Consider the following 17,839-nt stretch of genomic DNA (forward strand, 5'->3'; position numbering starts at 1 on the left):
AAAAAAAAATTGTACTTCACGAAAATACAATTTGCGCGCCGGGATTGAAGGTAAAATGAGTCAAGTGCGAGGCCGGGTCGCCAAAGCCACGTCGAAACGACCGAATAAGAGGAACAAGTTGAGTTTGGCTATTTTTAAGGCTTTGGACATAAAAAAATTATACTTATACATGCACATACACGTACACAAAAAAATTATATATTATACGTAATATAATGTAAGCTAATTATGCATGTGTATACACGTTGCTAAAAAAATTATTTCGCTTTATTACTACTATTGTTATAATTGTCATCATTGCGCATATTAAATATACATGTTACTCAGATGGCAATGCCCTCTTTCTCTCTCTCTCTCTTTTTTTGGGATTTCCGTCCCCCATGTGGAGCTGAAAATGTTAGCTAAGATTATGAAAATTGAAGGGAAATTATGGAGCGCGTGGGCGAGGGGATTGAGCAAAAAAAAATAATTAAAAGTGGGAGAGAGAGAGAAAGGGCAAAAGAGCCTCAGCAGCGAAATTGTAAAAGCATACGATAGGTATATAATATTGCATAAGTGGACGCTGGAGAGTAATAATTTAGAAAACGATAATATTACGTGTGTATAAATAGGCATAGATATTATTTGTAACAAATGATGTTTGTTCGGTTTGTAAGCTGTTTGTATCGTGTGTAACTAAAAATCCTTATTATTATTATTATTATTATTATTATTATTATTATTATTATTGTCATTATTACATGTTACCGTAAAAAGGTGTAATCATCATAACGATTACGAAATTATAAATATATGAATATATATATCAAAAATAGATAGACACGATCATGATAATTATATTATGTATAATAATATTATGCGTATTTAACTTCAATGCTTATGTGTATGTATACATACAATATTTGTATATGATTGGATGGAAAACACAAAGATCCCCATTTTAGGTACCCAATATATATGTAGCGTAAAATGTTATGATTAAAAAAAAAATAATAATAATGTTCGCTTTGACCAGAATCGTGGACAAATTAATATATACAATATTTGAAACTTATTGCATCTATTCGTTGGATTTTTCGCGCACCTCGCAGGTATACATAAATATATTATTATGAATATATATATCAACCTATTTATTAATAATCATAGACAGCACACTTATACAGTTTAGTTTTTCGTGATTCAGGCGAAAAATCCGTAATATGGTATAGAAGAGAAAAAAAATATTTATTAATTTTAAGGAGTAATAAAAAAAAAATAAATAAATAAATAATAAAGCAAAGAGGCATATAATGCCTTTAAAACCGTCCTCAAACAATGTTATTATACGTTAAACGCGAGATGTAGCAAGATTTTTCCAATTCGTGCTCTCAGTTTATGTACTCAACACTATTTATAAAAATTAGTAGATCGCACATAATATGATACAGCGATTCTGGTCAAAGTAACGACGCGTGCGATATTATTATACATATATATATTACACTTACTCGCTACTGTATACCTATTGTGGAACAGAAAAACTATGCGATAAAATATTTTAGATAAATTGGAGAAAAATAATGTGACAAGGAAAAAAAAAATCAAGGGGCTGAATCGGTTATAAGTGTATTAATGTCCAACAGAAGAAAAAAAAATGAGCCGAGAGGATTTTTAAGCATTACTTACTTTCATTGTGGACATGGTAAATGTAATGGCAAAAAATTTTTAGATGTTTAATAAATACCTATATATATACATATGCGTGCGAAATTACAATTAAGCTATTGTTGAGAGTAACAGTGGGCTGATTTTCGCTATATGAATGAATAAAAATGAAGCGATGTAAAAAAAAAAAAACTGTTGTGTTCTTCTTCTGCTTGGTATTTTAATTGTTAAAATTGATCTAGTACAATCCCAAATAATTCTTGAGGCAGTGAAAAAAGAAAAGAAAGAATTTGTCCCGTATTTTTTGAAAAATCAAAAAAAGTACCTTAAAGAGGCGATGGATCTTCAGAATTTGCAAGAAATTACAAGACCTGGTAAGTGTAATTAAAATGTTCTTTGTTTTTTGAAATTTTCGCATCAGGTTTTATTAAGCATTTTTAGGAAAAACGAGCATTATAATTTAATACAAAGTTTCCATTTTTCAAACTAATAACTTTCATTATCAAATGTTAAATAAATCACCATCAATGGCATTTAAGAGTCAAATTCAAGAGGTAAGGAGTATTCGTGAAAGGGTAAAAAATGACACGGTCTTAAGTATGCAATTTTTGGTATTTATTACTGAAATATACTTAACATCTCTTAATAAATAAATATGGACATAATTTTTTTACATGATGATAAAGAGAAAAATATCTAAAATTTTTATTTTAATACTGGTAAAAAAATTCGTAAAAAATTTTAGGTTGCTGATACATGCGTTTATGAAATCGTAAGTAGATTATCTAAGCATCCTTAAAATAACATTATCAGCATGTAACATGTTCTACAGTAGTGCACTAAATCTTTTCATTAAAATTACATTTCTTTTTTTAAGTATTGTATGGTCTTTGTTTTTATTCAAAGACATTACAGTTTTTATTTAAAGTACGGATAAATCATTATCAGATAAACGTAATTGATAGTATACATCTTTACATTTACATTAAAAGAATAAATTGTGTACAAGTGACAATCTAAATTTAAATAGTATTTGTTTTCGGTAATAAATATATCTTAAGGGGAGAGGGATTACAATATTAGTTACACGTGATGTATGATCATAACAAAAACATGTACATATATATAATATTTTCATATATATATATATATTTATTTATATAATAAATTAATTATAAAAAATCACTAGCATCAACATACTAAGGCTACTTCATTGTCAGCAAGTACGACGTAAAATCGAAGAAAAGATAGTTAATGAGTTTTAGATTTTTATTTTTCAGTAATGGCACTGCTATGGAAAAAAAATAGCTTACTTCTTTTCTTTATTTTTTGTAAACACACTTTTTTTTTTTTTTTTTTTTTCCGTCTCTTACAGAGACACCATGATTTGTATCGTTTTTTCTGAAATTTGCAACAACTTTATATTTTAATAGTGATTTTCTATTAATGTGCATGTTATTTTTTCCCACTTTGAGCAAGTACCGCAATCGCAGAAATTACTACTTACACCGCGTGCATTGTGTAAGAGGGTGCGCGAGACAACACATTTTATCAATTTTTCTTTTCTTCTCGTCATATTTAATCGTAAAATAAAGGAAAGGAAAAAAGTAATCATACCTTAAGTTTAATTTTGTTTTTTCATACCGACTACTAAAGTCTCAAATTGTCTTGGAAAACTTGGAGAAAATCACACACCAAACATGTACAACTTACTTGAAACCTAGTCTACAGAGACGAGGATCATCTACAGGACACACATTTTCCTGCCTAATACGTCATATCCCCGACATAATCTACGTAACACAATGGCCGACGAAAAGAGGCGTGGAATAAATATTCCCAAATTGTTTGCCATCCCCGCAGTTTTCAGAACAATGTTTGAGACTCCATCGTGGAATCAAACGTTCACCGAAGCCATCGGAATTCGACTCGCTGTTCTATTTTCTTTTAATATTTTTACATGAGATACAGCGCGCGCATCTTCACCAAGTGAGTAAACGACATACTCATACACAGTGATTCGCACAGTTACGGTCCTCTGCAGAAATAAACGTTTTCATCCAATTCTCTCTCCCTCGAACTGTTGGACGCCACGACAATGATCTCCAAACAGTGTTAATCGTAAAAATTTCTCATCGCTCAACAAACGCTCGAGTCTCGTCCTCAAAGTTAATCGACAAAACTAGTAATACTGGCAGCATTATAGACAATAGCCGATACGCGTGCACGTGCACTTTAGCGTGTCCCGAGAGCTTCTCCAGCGCAACAAACAGACAGCGACCCATTCGTTAATACGTTAATTCGGTTTCTCTTTTCCAAGCGACAAACGTACAGGAAGAAAGAAAAATAAGCAGCGCTCTCTTGCGCGTGTAAGGAAAAAAAAACAAGGGAGAGAAGAAAAGACTCCCCCGAAAAAAAAAAAAAAGTAAATAAATAAAAAACAATCACGGAAAGTCAAAACAAACAGAATGGATTGTCCCTTTAATCTTGCAGCATGTGGACGAAGCTGATGGGAATCATGCCCCTGCGCTCGGGCGCGCGCTCTAGGAAGCCCTCCATCCAGTTGTCGTCGTCGGTGTGCTCGTTCGTGACGACGATGACGTCGCCTTCGTGGAACGATAGTTCGTCCTCGTTGTCTGCCTCGCAGTCGTAGAGCGCCCGGCAGCGACGCAGCCCGCCGCCTCCCGGCCCAAGGCTGCCGCCAGTACTGGCCCCGGCGTAACCGGCCGATGCTGCTCCTCCTGATGCTGCTGTGCCGGCTGCCGTTGACGCTGCCTGCCCCGCTGATGGCTGAAAAGATCGTAAACGTTGGTCATTCGACCGAACATCTTGTTGAGCTTCGATTTGCCGTTTCTGCCGTTGCCGCTGATGGGACTGCTGTTCCTGTCGCCGATCATCCCTTCCTCTTTGTACCTGTAGCTGGCTACGCTCCTGCTCCTTGGCTTCGGTTTATTCCGCGGCTTTTGGTACCCTGGGATCTGAGAGTGCAGGACACGGACGACAGTGGTGTGGTGGATGTTTTTGGGTGTGTGTTGTGAGTGTGGGGATTTAAAGCACCGGAAAATCAAACAATTTCATTACAAGAAGAGCTGATACTCAAGGGGAATGGGGCTTGGTGTTTTTTTTTTTTTTTTTTTTTTCCCATGGTGCGGTTGGAAAAGTTTCCAAGCATCCCAAAATGCTACTTGGGCATTTTTCGCTGCGTACCGGGAAAAGAAAACAAGGAGAAAAAAAAAAAAAACAGCCAAAGCACACTAGTAGGTAAAATTATACACCCCACGCTTTGCCGTGCATTAATTTCTTTCTTTTTTTTTATTCAACGCGTGCATGCAATTGCCAAATAAATCACCCACGAAGTAGTGCGACTTTTGGTGTTTTGTTGGCAAAACAAATTCATCCATCAAAAGTTATGTATGTACACCTAATAACTAAAACTGTGCGATTATGCGTACAAGCGACATGCTGGTAAACAAACTAATGTACTACTGTTAGAATGTCTTCTACAAAATACTTGTACTCTATAGTCAAAAACAGGCGGAGGGATCATGCGCTTTGGTGGGCTAAGGTACGGATGCTCAAGCAAGGCGTGGATTAAGTAGTTATCCAGGTTTCGCGCTGAATTTATAAGACCCTCTTATCCTTGTCACCACTAGTTGTTGCATCGAGTCTAGATTTGGTTACTTTCTAGTGTGGACTGGGAGGGTTAAAGGGCAGACAAAAGAGGTAAAATGGATGATGGTGGATTCAACCAGCTCAAACCTTATGTACACAGAGGTGGTGGGCATGCATCACAAAAATACAGTGTGAAATCATTTAGTTGACTATATTTTGCTTGGGATTTTTGCCAATAGAATTTGTTGCTCTGCTCTGCGGTTGCTCCTGCCATGGATTTCTCTTGGCTATACAAGGTGCCTCGGCGAATTCACCCTTGGACCAAATGGAGAAGGAAGCGAGTAAAAGTACGGGGTTAAGATTAAGACACACACACACACACAAAAAGTAACAGGTAACAGAGGTATGTGTATGGATAATGTGGAAACATTACAAAAAAAAAAAAAAAAAAAAATTGTTGGATTAACATGTACGTGTGAAAACTCATTGCTTTAAGCGGGAGAAAGAGGAAAGGACAAGCAGTTGGGAAGGAAAATCAATGCATCCAAAGTGTAGTGCTTGGTGATGCATAATTTATAAAGCGTGACACGTTTGGAAAATTAACGAGAGAACTTCCGTTTCGTGTCATTTGCGTAAATAAGTCATCCTCAAATTTTAAACACGTGCACATGGTTGCACTTCTATTTGGATGCAGATTATTAAACATCGATTTGTTTTTTTTATTTACACCTATATGGTTTGGAAAAAAAAAACTTTGTACGGGCCCTCAACTGAGTCTTGCTGAAATTTTGTTTCTGTTTCGTTTGCGTATTGATCAGTTGTCTCGTGATGAATAAGCATATTTTGTGCTGCACAGTAATAACAACAACAATGTACCTGTCATGTATTACGACAAAAGTAAGCTAAAATAAGAATTCCTCTATTGTTACTCTTCAATGATAAATCAATACGTGTTCCTTTTCAGTACATTTGTTTTCTAAAACCTTGACAGCAATTTTTTCGTAATATTCGAAAAAAAAAAAAACTGTTTCTTACGATTAAAGCATAAAGAAACCCGCACACCTATAATTTGTTGCTCTCAATGAATATTGTACCATTAAAACAAAGGTATGCTTCTTTCCTTTTTTTAAACTTAATAAGTAATTTTATGTTTAATTCTTGCAATCATAAACTAAAGAGCCGACGATATTTTGTTACAAGCAAACCAATTTCACCTGGATGTAAAATATTTTTCATTTATTTATTATTTTTTTTTTTTCTTAAAAATATTTTTCGCAAAGTATACCACGATAACTTTACCCAGCTTGTAATGTCGCACGCAATCGTTTCTTATGCTACTGTATTTTTTTTAAAACTAGTAATATCAAAATCATGAATATAGTCAAATGAACAATCAACGCGTCTCGATGACTGTTGTTTCGACAGTCGAAACATTTGTGACAAATGTTTCCTGAAACCGCAATAATTTACAAAATATTCACGATAAGTACTGGCTTTCTCGAGTAAGCACACAGTAATCGAGACGCCTTGGATTATAAATTAGAAAGAAAAAAAAAAAAAAAAAAAAAAAAACAATATGGGGATACCGTACCTTTCTGGGTGGCGGCAGCGGGTTACCCAAGCCAATGTCCGAGCACGCGCTGCTGAGGGAAATCGAGTCATTGGTCGCGTCATCGGTGGCAGCGGATAGCCTCGCCATCGCCGAGGCCGGCGTCGTCGACGTCGTCACAGTCACGCTCGAACAGATGGAAGAGGGAGCAGGTGGGGGCGGATTCCGCGGCCTCTGCAGCGTCGATGTGTTCATACCAATTTTGTCGATACCTGCGACACCGGAAGCGTACATCACGTACTTGAGTATATACGTATGAGTATATCTCGCTCGCTGAGAGTCTCTTTTACTTTCGTTTTGTTTCCCGCACCAAGCCATACAAAAAGGGTCTCGTTTCTTTATGTACCTTGCCAACACGATTGATTACATTTTCAAAATCGACCGTCACGTGTCTCGTGCTTTATTCATTTATGTTTTTAATAAAAAAAAAAAAAAAAAAAAAAAAAAAAAAAAAAAAAAAAAAAAAACATCAGCCAGCGTTTACAAAGAAAAGAAAAAAAATAGAGTAAAAAAAAAAACAAATAAAAACAAATGCGTTGAAAAAAAGAGATGTTTGGGTTGATAAAATTGTTGGCGAGCAAAGTTGGTGGAACGTACATAATATCTTATTTACGTATAAACTTGTGCAATCGTTTATTGAGTTGGCTCGAGATCAAATTCTAGAGCCTTGATTATCATTACAGGTATTTTATTGAAGAAATATTTTGGCAAGGTTGTAATGTTACCAGTAAAAACAAATTTCATTAGTAAAGAAGCAATTACATTGTGGAGCTCGACAAAAAAAAAATTTGCTCATTGTAGCAGATATGTAAAATGTTTCACGACTATTTTTATTATTATTCATAAAAGCAGGATAAAGCTGCAAAAGTAGAAACTCGAGGAGATTGAAAAAAAAAATAATAATAATTTTTGTAACTAATAGACTAAAAGTGGTATATTTTTTCAATTGCATTTCATAATGATTAAACATATAATTTTAATTAAATAAAGTTTCCATACATAAACAACAATAAAGAAATTCGAGCCGTTATCGTCAGATCAATAGGAATAAACAAACAAAAAGGACAAAGCAACATAAAAGAAAAAAAAAAGCAGCAGTAGAGTAGCAGTGTTCATGATGACGTGCATTAAAGTAATTTGCATACTACTGATGTGAATGGGCTCACTTGTCGTCCGGCTGTGTGAAGCCGTTGGCAAGGTGCCATAGTGCGACGACAGGAGACCACTGCCTCCGCTAGAGGATCCCCCGGTACCGACTGTCGACGCATCGAGGCCCCCGGCAGGCGGGGGCGGTGCTACTCGTTTTTTCAATGAGCCGTGAAAATTCATCGAAATGTCGGGCACGACGGGCGTCGGGACTACAAACAATCGTGTCATTGCTTTACGACCAAACAGCGAAGTGCGTAAATGGTCATATTTTCAAACATTAATCAACCAACAACAAAACAAGGCACTTAAAAGTAATAAATCATAATATTAATAAGTCATCAAACTAAGGTTAACGATTAACGATTTTGGTGGGCTGAAAGCTCATGCGCTGTTACAAGCAGCCGGGTGGCCACTGTCGTAATGAAGCTTTAGGAGCTCTGTTACTTAAGCTACAACTAGCGATGGAATTAGAATTTTGTAAAACTACTGATTTATGCTGCAGTTTCAAAACATGCATTGATTGCTGTAAGTGGCCACCTCAAAAATATTATAACTAAAGTTCTGTTAAACAGCTTTGAACAAAATGTATAAACTATTACAACTTGTATTTAAAAAAATTCATAAGCAACATTGGCGTTATTAAAATAAAAATAAAACTTTCGCTATCAATGAATAAAATAGAGTAGCTACATTAATCTATGAAAATTCTTAAAGAAGCTTATGTGTTGATTAGCAGTTTCACATTGGCATATTAGCAATAAACATGAGCACACACGAAAACAAGACTCGTGACTTTTCATAGATTTGTGTGCCATCAATCAACAATGGTATGCGTCTACACGAGGAAACAAGTATTTGACATGGTACATACCTATAACGGGTTTCTTCATTTGTGGTGGCAGAGGCGGTGGCATTTGTTCTTTGCTCGTGCAAAAGCCCGGCGACAAGCCACTTTGCAAACTATCGCAGGTACTACTTCGACTGCGCAGTGTGACCGGGGAATCCGTCACCCCCGTCTCTGTCCCACCTGCGTACGATGGTGGTCTGCTGCGAAGCTTTTTTTCCGGCGTCGAACAACCGTTCTGTGAAAAAATTTCATCAATTCGAGTTAGCTCATACGATAATTTGTAAGAGAGAAAAACACGCATAAATTTGTATTGACTAACTTTTTTTATCAAATAATTGTTGCAGCACAAAAATTCAATTGGTTAATAACATTTACATGAAATTACTCAAGGAGTGTCCGGGGTACTTACTCTTTCCTCAATGATGGTTTCATCGTCAGAAAAGTCCGTTGAAGCTTCATCATGGGAAAGATTCCAATCGACGTTTACGTTGTCGAACAGCGTTTTTTGTCGCTGTAGGGCATGATTCAACTACACAAAAAAAAAAAAAAAAAAAAAAAAAGGCATTAAATACCTAACTCACAGCTAATGCAATAGTATAAGAATAAAAACACCTACCAATTCTTGACACGTATGATGACCTACTTCTTGAGCGATATCAAGAGGAGTTTTTCCCTGTTTGTTGCGGAGGGTTGGATCGGCTCCTGCCTTAAGTAACAGTTTCATGGCCTCTGCTTTATCGTGCTTGGCCGACAGGTGCAGTGCCGTATCTCCTTCCGTCGTGGTTTTGTCTATTGTGCCCGTCGGCATATTCTGAATCAGAAAGTCGACAATGTGCAAACTGTTGCCCATTTCACGCAGAATCGCCAAGTGAAGACCAGTTTCGCACAAATCCTGTGATCCATGTTAATTGATCATTAATATTAATTAATAGTTAAGAACAGTGTCAACAAAAATACTTGATTGATTTTTACCGATGTGGGTAAGCTAGCCGATAAATCTACGTTTTCCGCGCAAACTTGCAACAAATGATGCAAATCTCGGTTATTTACAGCATGCTCGAGATCCGACAGCAGATCTTGGTCGTTAACGCACGTCCGCTGTATGTACTTTTTATCTACATATTTGGCTCTAATGAATTCGTACCGTTCCTCCCTTAAAAATAATAGTAATATGGATTAATTTTTTTTTTTTTTCTAATTGCTGATTCTAATATCCGTGAAATAGAAAAATCCATGAGCTTACATTGTTGATGTGGGAGAAGGTTTAAAATTATGACGTAACATTGCTTCCATAACTTCGTTGAAAGCTTGATTCGACATGTACCGTGCTAACAATAACTGAGATGTGCCTATATTATCGAGCGTCAAAGATTGTATTCTGGATATATGCACACCCAGATCCCTGTGTATACCGCTACATTCTATACAAACGATTATTCCGAAGTTTGTCGACAGCCAAGTTGCATCTGTGAAACATTAAGTAAAAATAAAAAACTTGCCACCAATGAAGATCGTAAGTGAAATAAATAATGTCAAGTACCATTTTGCGATGAACAGTCACAGCACTTATCGTTACCAGGTAACCTCATAACACACCGTATAATGGCTTGTTGGAGCTCGACCAAACTAGGATTGCCATGATTCGCTTCCGGTTTGCCGCTAGCATCAAAAGCTCTCAATAAAGCACGCTCTTTACAGTTGACTAGGACGGACATCCACGCCCGCTGATCCGATTCGTCCTCCGCTTGAAAATGATAAGTTCTGTTGTCTGAAAGAAATGTAGTCAAATTTTATCTTTTGATATTGACGTCATTGCAAATAAAATTGAGGTGAAAAAAAAAACCCAGTAAGTTCAATGATAACGTATGAATAACACTTACAACTTATAAGATCAAAGCTTCTTTTATCGTCAGGTACCAGTTTAATTTGGCACGTTAATAAATTCACCCTCGTCGGGGACTTGTTCTCGTCGGCATGACAGATGTTCAAATATCCTTCTGCCTGCACCGAACACTTTCGCTTCTGCCAAACTCGTCGCATTTTGCCTTCACTCTTTTTTAAGAGATGCCCGGTACGAGTAACACCGTGTTGCTTATCACCTTGCAACTGATGAAGCGAATAACCACTGCTAGCGTTTGTGTTCAACTGTTGAGGAAAAAAAAAACAATGGTTGATTTCTATAAAAAACGTTTGTGATCAATTTGAAAAGAACAATAGTGTACCTCTTTATCGCACCCAGAACTTTTTAGTAAACTCCTAAGTTCCATTAGGCGTTTTCTTTCTTCGTCTTGGGCCTGTCTGATTTTTTGCAGTTTCATGCTTACATCTACTACATAAGAACCAAAATGTTCTATTGTTTTCAGTCCATCTTGAAAATAGCTGTCAAATAAACAGATGTATGTAATAAACGTAATTAATTTTGAGCTTTTAGATTGTATTAACGTAAAAACATTCAATTTTTATTTACTTTGTTTGTGCGTGATAATATTCAACCAAATGTTGAAGAAGTTCTATTCCCTTTTTAGTTTTGATTTCGTTAACTTTAATTAAATACTAAAAGGTAAACGTCGCTATTAGTAATGATCATGTCATTGGTGCAGGCTTGCACTACCATTGATAAAAAACGAATCTTACTTCACACATTTGCAATTGAAAAAGTCGCCTTTCTTTTTCCATTTCATCAGCAACTTCTGCCGCAGTGATTTCTGTACGAATGAGGCCAGCCTCTTTAGCATGTTGTTTTTTTTCTTTCTCGATTTTCGCGTACTTTGCTTCATAATCCTTCCAAGCTTTGTCAAAAGGTCTTTTGAGATCACCTTTAACTCCTTTCAAGTCACCTTTTAATACAGAGTCCAACGGAAACATTACTATATTACTAATGTTTTGCATCTAAAAATAAAGATTTGTCATTTGTTGCGCGCCATCCAATTAACGTAATAATTTTACGATTTAATTTCTTCAAAAAATTTACCAATGTTTTCATTAATGCACTTAATTCTTTGGTAACAACAGCAAATTTAAGAAATGCTGCACCAATGTCTGGTTCCTGTTCCTTGAGTGCAGCATCGCCCAATCTTTCAAGGGCTCTCCCCAAGTACATTTCATTGTCAACATGCGCTGCAAAAAATAAAGACATTAACTTTACATCAGCGATTTACACAATATTCATTAAAAATTTTCAATTAGTGAAAAACGTAACTAACCATTTCCGGAATTATAGATTGCTTTGATAGCTTTTTTAAGCTTTGTGAGTCCATCTCGATCAAAATCAAGAGTCTACAAAAAGATTGAAGTCAGACATGAGTGTAATAATTAATGTCTTCCACTGATACTAAATTTGTCAATTTCGTTTAATTAAATGTAGAATATAAGCAACTTATAAAATTAGAAAATTGCTGCTCATGAATGCAATGTGTGTATTGAGGCAATCTTGTAAATAATATACCTAGTGAGTAAATGGTATTACCATTTTCCATTTCTTAGTCAAAATTAGTTTTAGATTTATATCATCAAACGTGCATCTTATTTTTCAAACAAAGCAAAAAAGGAAAAAAAAACGATTGGAAAAACTATTATTTATAGTTAAATTTGTTTATTAATACTTATTTATTTACTAGAGAAGTTCATTAATAGGCTTGTGTGGTTAGCTAGTGATGGTAAAAAATTATGAGAGATAATAAATCGGAAGGTCAAAGAAAATTATTTAGTGCTCTATTTTTAAACGGTCCGTATTGTGCAAAAAATAGTGCGACATTGATAATTAAACGTATTTATCCATGAAATTGGCAATCTTCCGAAAACTGCCAAATCTCGGACGAGAAATATAAACAAACAGCAGTTATTTCATATATTTTCCGAGCCTGGAACAATTTAATGTTAAAGGTGAGTAATTAAGGAATAAAGAATTTTTAAACAAGCCAAAAAAGTATAATACACTGAAATGGTGTTTCAGCACCTCTACTTAACTCGATCACGTATCCATTACTAACAAAATAATAACTTTTGGCTAAGTTTCATAATTTTTAAGTTTAACTTTTATATAGTGCTAAATAAAATTTTTATAGCTTCTATGCGACTGATATAAAGTCACGTTGTTGGTTCGTAAAATTTTTCGCCGATTATTTTTTATGAACAAAGCTCGTATGTGGAAATGTACAGTCAAAACACTATAACAAGAACGATTGATTCGAGTTCGCAAAGAACTATATTTATCGAGCGGTATGTATTGGGACTGTGTAAAATCGATAAAAAAACGATCTTCATAGAACTATGAATTTTCTTACAATCTCTGACATTCATATGTTATTAAAAAAATTAACTTTATAGATTTTTGCTAACAAAATCGAAGGTTAGTGAAAAATGTAGCAGTTGATCAAAAATTATCAGCCAAGTGAATTGAATGCTCAATAATAATGTCAATTACATAATATACAATGTACGAAGAAATTTCCAAAGTTTATTTTTATGTGGTGCAAAAGAATTGGTTGAAAAAAAAAAAAAAATAATTAGAAGAAGCGACAGGTTGATTATCACTGATATTTTCATATCATTATAATTTGAGCCTTAATTGCTCACTCACAATTTATTTATGTATTCGTCAGGCGCATATAAATTTGCAATGTATGAAAAAAAAAATCGTTGCTTGTTTTGGAAAAACTATGAATCATGTTTAATTCAAAGTTGGATTTGACCTTGCTAAAAAATATCTAAAAATCTAATTAGTTGTATTCAATAACGAACGGAACAACAGTTTGCATGCATGTCCTCATATTCTATAGCAATCTTAAAATTTACAGTGAGGCTCTAAAAAGTTAACACGCCTCTACTTAGAAATTAGCTTCAACTAACTATCAAGTTAAAACTAGCAGATAAATTGCAGCAGCGATACCATCAAATAACAAATTCTACCTAGAGTACCCTTAAAACTAAGACAGAAGCCCCCCTTATTTAACTAAATTAGGAAGACACCTGGTCTAGTTTTGAGGGTAGCCCAAGTAAAATTTGTTGTTTAACGGTATCGCTGCTGCAATTTATCTGCTAGTTTCAACTTCATCAACCAACTTAGTCATAAGTATAGGTACGTGACTTTCATCATACTTGTTATCATCTGCCTTCAAGCAAACATTTAAAAGAAATTAGAAAATAGAGCGTCATGAATGTACACTCTAATATGCTGCTTCAAAGTACTTATACCTACTTATTTGTAATCCAAAAGTGAGTAATCAAGCACGCAATCTCAGCCAAAGAGATAAAACAAGACTTTTGATTTCAAAATAACAAATGAGCCATCAATGATAATTAATAAAAGCAGTGAGGAAAAAAAAAAAAAAAAAAAAAAGAAAGAAAGAAAAACGGAGACGAAATCATAACAAAGAAAAAGAAAATTGAAACACCCACTGTACTGTATTCACGGCTCACCTCCTCGAGGGCGGCGATGGTCTGTCTGCACTGCGGCATCCTGGAAACGAAGGTCGACGTGGTCGGCGAGTTGTAGTCGCCTCTGGTCTCCTCGATAAAGTCGCTAATGGCGATGAGGCCTGGCATGTTATCGAGCTGCCTGTCTCGCGCGACCGGACGACCAGCTGCGCCTACGAACTCACCAAGGAACTCCTTGGCCGCTCCTTTCCTACGCAGAGACAGCGCTCCGGTATCGTAGATCCTCGGTTGGCGTCACACCACACCTGCACCTCCAGAGTTGCTTTTTTTCTCTTGCTCTTGCTCTCTCTGCCCCTTGGCACTTTAGAACCCAGGAGTAGAGGTGCTCGCGATAGTCGCGATGCAAACTGCTTATTGCTCGCTCGCTCTCGCCTACTCTCTATCTCTTTCTCTCGATATATATATATATATATATATATATATATGTATCTCTCTTTCACTGAGCTGATGCGTCTCCTTGAACTTTTTTATGCAGCGCACCACCCTAGTATAAGTGCTCACAACAGCAGCAGCACCTGGAACGATGATGCTTTTTTTTTTTCGAGATTGTAACACTAAGAATTCACATTTGTCACCAAACTTAGTGTAACATGTAATTGACAACAAAATCGTGACCTGCCCATTGGAGGCGTGCAGTACAGTACCCAGGTACCCAGTACCCAACTACCCACTGCTTAAAAACCTATACTTGTCTGTTTGAAACTCGCTATTTACCTAGTGCTTATATAGGTGTATACTGTATACGTAAAAGTATATAGTATAGCGACGCCACGATGAGCGACCAGAGTGACCATCAGGCCAGATGTCTCCCTCTCCCTCACTCATCTCCCCGTACCTCTCCCCGCGAGCCGAGCCCACAAGCTCTGCGAACTCCACGAGCAACTTGCTAATTTCGACTTAAAAAAAATACCCAAAACTGTGGAATCGTTAGCAACGTTTGCAACCGCTTTGTAAAAAACTGTCGGATCAAGCAGTTTTGCAAAAAAAAATAAATTTGATACCGTCGTGCGAGAGACATAAAAAGTATCTCATCCACCCTTTGTAGTGTGTCTATACTATCAAAATTGATATCGATCGTTTGCAATTTAATTGTCGTTTATGTTGAACAGTTGCAAATTGTCATATTTTTATGTATAGCAGGTAAAATAATTATTTTTGTCGAATGTGGAATGTGCGATTTTTTCTCAATACAGCGATGGGATATAGTTCCGGCCAGATTTGGGAATTCTCTAGGACCCAACCTCTCTGACGTGGGAAATCACTAGATCAAAAAAAAAATAGTACCGAAGGTGACGCGCAAGATTCAAATAAGGTCCAATAACACAAGCATCCATCACCTGATGACCCGGGGCGCTTACTGGCCACTCTTTTAAATAAATAATTATTAATAAATAACACAAGCGCCTATCACCTATTGACCCGGGGCGCCTACTGGCCACTCTTTTAAATAAATAATTATTAATAAATAACACAAGCGCCTATCACCTATTGACCCGGGGCGCCTACTGGCCACTCTTTTAAATAAATAATTATTAATAACACAAGCATCCATCACCTGATGACCCAGGGCGCTTACTGGCAACTCTGTTAAATAAATAATTAATAATAACACAAGCGCCTATCACCTGATGACCCAGGGCGCTTACTGGCAACTCTGTTAAATAAATTATTATTAGTAAATAACACAAGCGCCTATCACCTGATGACCCACGGCGCTTACTGGCAACACTGTTAAATAAATAATTATTAATAAATAACACGAGCGCCTATCACCGTATTACCTGGGGCGCTAATTGCAAATCTAGTAAATAAATAATTATTCATAAGTATGTCAAGCACCTTCTTCCTGAGGATCCAGGACACTTGTTTGCAACACTATTAAATGATAAAAAGTTGATCGATAACATATTAAACATATCACAATTTTGATTGCCTATCTAGTACGACAAAGATCTTTTTAATTGGCGCTCTTGTAATTACTTAATAATTTATTATTCAATAGTAGCCAGTAAGTACCCTGGGTCATTAGGTGATAGGCGCTTGTGTTATTAATAATAATTTATTTAACAGAGTTGCCAGTAAGCGCCCCGGGTCAATAGGTGATAGGCGCTTGTGTTATTATTAATTATTTATTTAACAGAGTGGCCAGTAAGCGCCCCGGGTCATTGGGTGATAGGCGCTTGTGTTATTAATAATTATTTATTTAAAAGAGTGGCCAGTAGGCGCCCCGGGTCAATAGGTGATAGGCGCTTGTGTTATTTATTAATAATTATTTATTTAAAAGAGTGGCCAGTAGGCGCCCCGGGTCAATAGGTGATAGGCGCTTGTGTTATTTGTTAATAATTATTTATTTAAAAGAGTGGCCAGTAAGCGCCCCGGGTCATCAGGTGATGGATGCTTGTGTTATTGGACCTTATTTGAATCTTGCGCGTCACCTTCGGTACTATTTTTTTTTTGATCTAGTGATTTCCCACGTCAGAGAGGTTGGGTCCTAGAGAATTCCCAAATCTGGCCGGAACTATATCCCAGCTGCTGTGTGGAACTGTATACACGGCGCATGCGCAGCAATACGTATTATGTATTATTGTATTGAGAAAAAATCGCACATTCCACATTCGACAAAAATAATTATTTTACCTGCTATACATAAAAATATGACAATTTGCAACTGTTCAACATAAACGACAATTAAATTGCAAACGATCGATATCAATTTTGATAGTATAGACACACTACAAAGGGTGGATGAGATACTTTTTATGTCTCTCGCACGACGGTATCAAATTTATTTTTTTTTGCAAAACTGCTTGATCCGACAGTTTTTTACAAAGCGGTTGCAAACGTTGCTAACGATTCCACAGTTTTGGGTATTTTTTTTAAGTCGAAATTAGCAAGTTGCTCGCGGAGTTCGCAGAGCTGAGCCCACAACCACAAGCCGCCAGCCAATAGAAAACGTGTGCATGGTTCCTCTGCTGGCCACGATGGATTGGCGCTCAAATCAGCGCCGAAACATCGGCACACAATCTCCCTACTTATCAACTTATCTCTGGACATCTCTGGTTCTCTGATGGTAACGTCACCACGTTGGCGTGGTGTAGAATAAGTTACGGAATGCACCCCCCCCCAGAAATACTAAAAAGTTTGCACTCTTGAAATTAAGCACAAAACTGTACTTATGCTTGTAACTATAATTGCATGTTTTAGTGATTAAACATTCATTGATAACCTTTTGCTTCTTTAAAAATGTTTTGTCAAATACCATAAGAATTTGTTTCTCTTTAATCTTTCGTTCGTTTTGCGATGCCATCATATGCCGATTTGTATATTATGTTACCTATAGGTAGCGACGGTAGGGTACAACTGTACCGATCACACATAATGGAGCTGTTCACATAGACATTTTTTGCTTAATTCAATGTGAACGTTCATATTGAATTAAGCAAAAAATGTCTATGTGAACAGCTCCCAAACCTCAATAAACATAACACAATAGATTTGTTTGATTAACTGATCCAATAAATAGAAAATAAAGTTATCCA

At 36.2% G+C, this 17,839-nt stretch overlaps 1 protein-coding gene across 3 annotated transcripts; it reads right to left on the bottom strand.

Annotated features, from left to right (window-relative positions):
* Nucleotides 1-2,240: 2,240 nt before the first annotated feature.
* On the bottom strand, nt 2,241-14,713 carry Asap (ArfGAP domain of ASAP). Of its 3 annotated transcripts, none has more exons than XM_014350707.3 (16): nt 14,283-14,713; nt 12,068-12,140; nt 11,836-11,981; nt 11,499-11,753; nt 11,332-11,417; nt 11,087-11,243; nt 10,745-11,009; nt 10,405-10,632; nt 10,108-10,330; nt 9,837-10,017; nt 9,481-9,756; nt 9,274-9,393; nt 8,889-9,099; nt 8,014-8,226; nt 6,851-7,080; nt 2,241-4,437 (listed from the first exon to the last, which is right to left on the bottom strand). In XM_014350707.3, exons 1-16 carry the CDS (start codon nt 14,406-14,408, stop codon nt 4,129-4,131), a joined length of 3,099 nt encoding a protein of 1,032 aa, XP_014206193.2. In that variant the 5' UTR covers nt 14,409-14,713; the 3' UTR covers nt 2,241-4,128. The 3 variants fall into 3 exon arrangements, with proteins under 3 accessions (XP_014206193.2, XP_014206192.2, XP_014206191.2); XM_014350706.3 differs by having other exon boundaries at nt 8,035-8,247; XM_014350705.3 differs by having other exon boundaries at nt 8,014-8,247.
* Nucleotides 14,714-17,839: the final 3,126 nt, after the last annotated feature.

Source organism: Copidosoma floridanum, unplaced genomic scaffold, assembly GCF_036245765.1.
Source record: "Copidosoma floridanum isolate Cflo_tuat_1 unplaced genomic scaffold, Cflo_Japanese_pri ptg000019l, whole genome shotgun sequence".
NCBI classification, from domain to species: Eukaryota; Metazoa; Arthropoda; class Insecta; order Hymenoptera; family Encyrtidae; genus Copidosoma; species Copidosoma floridanum.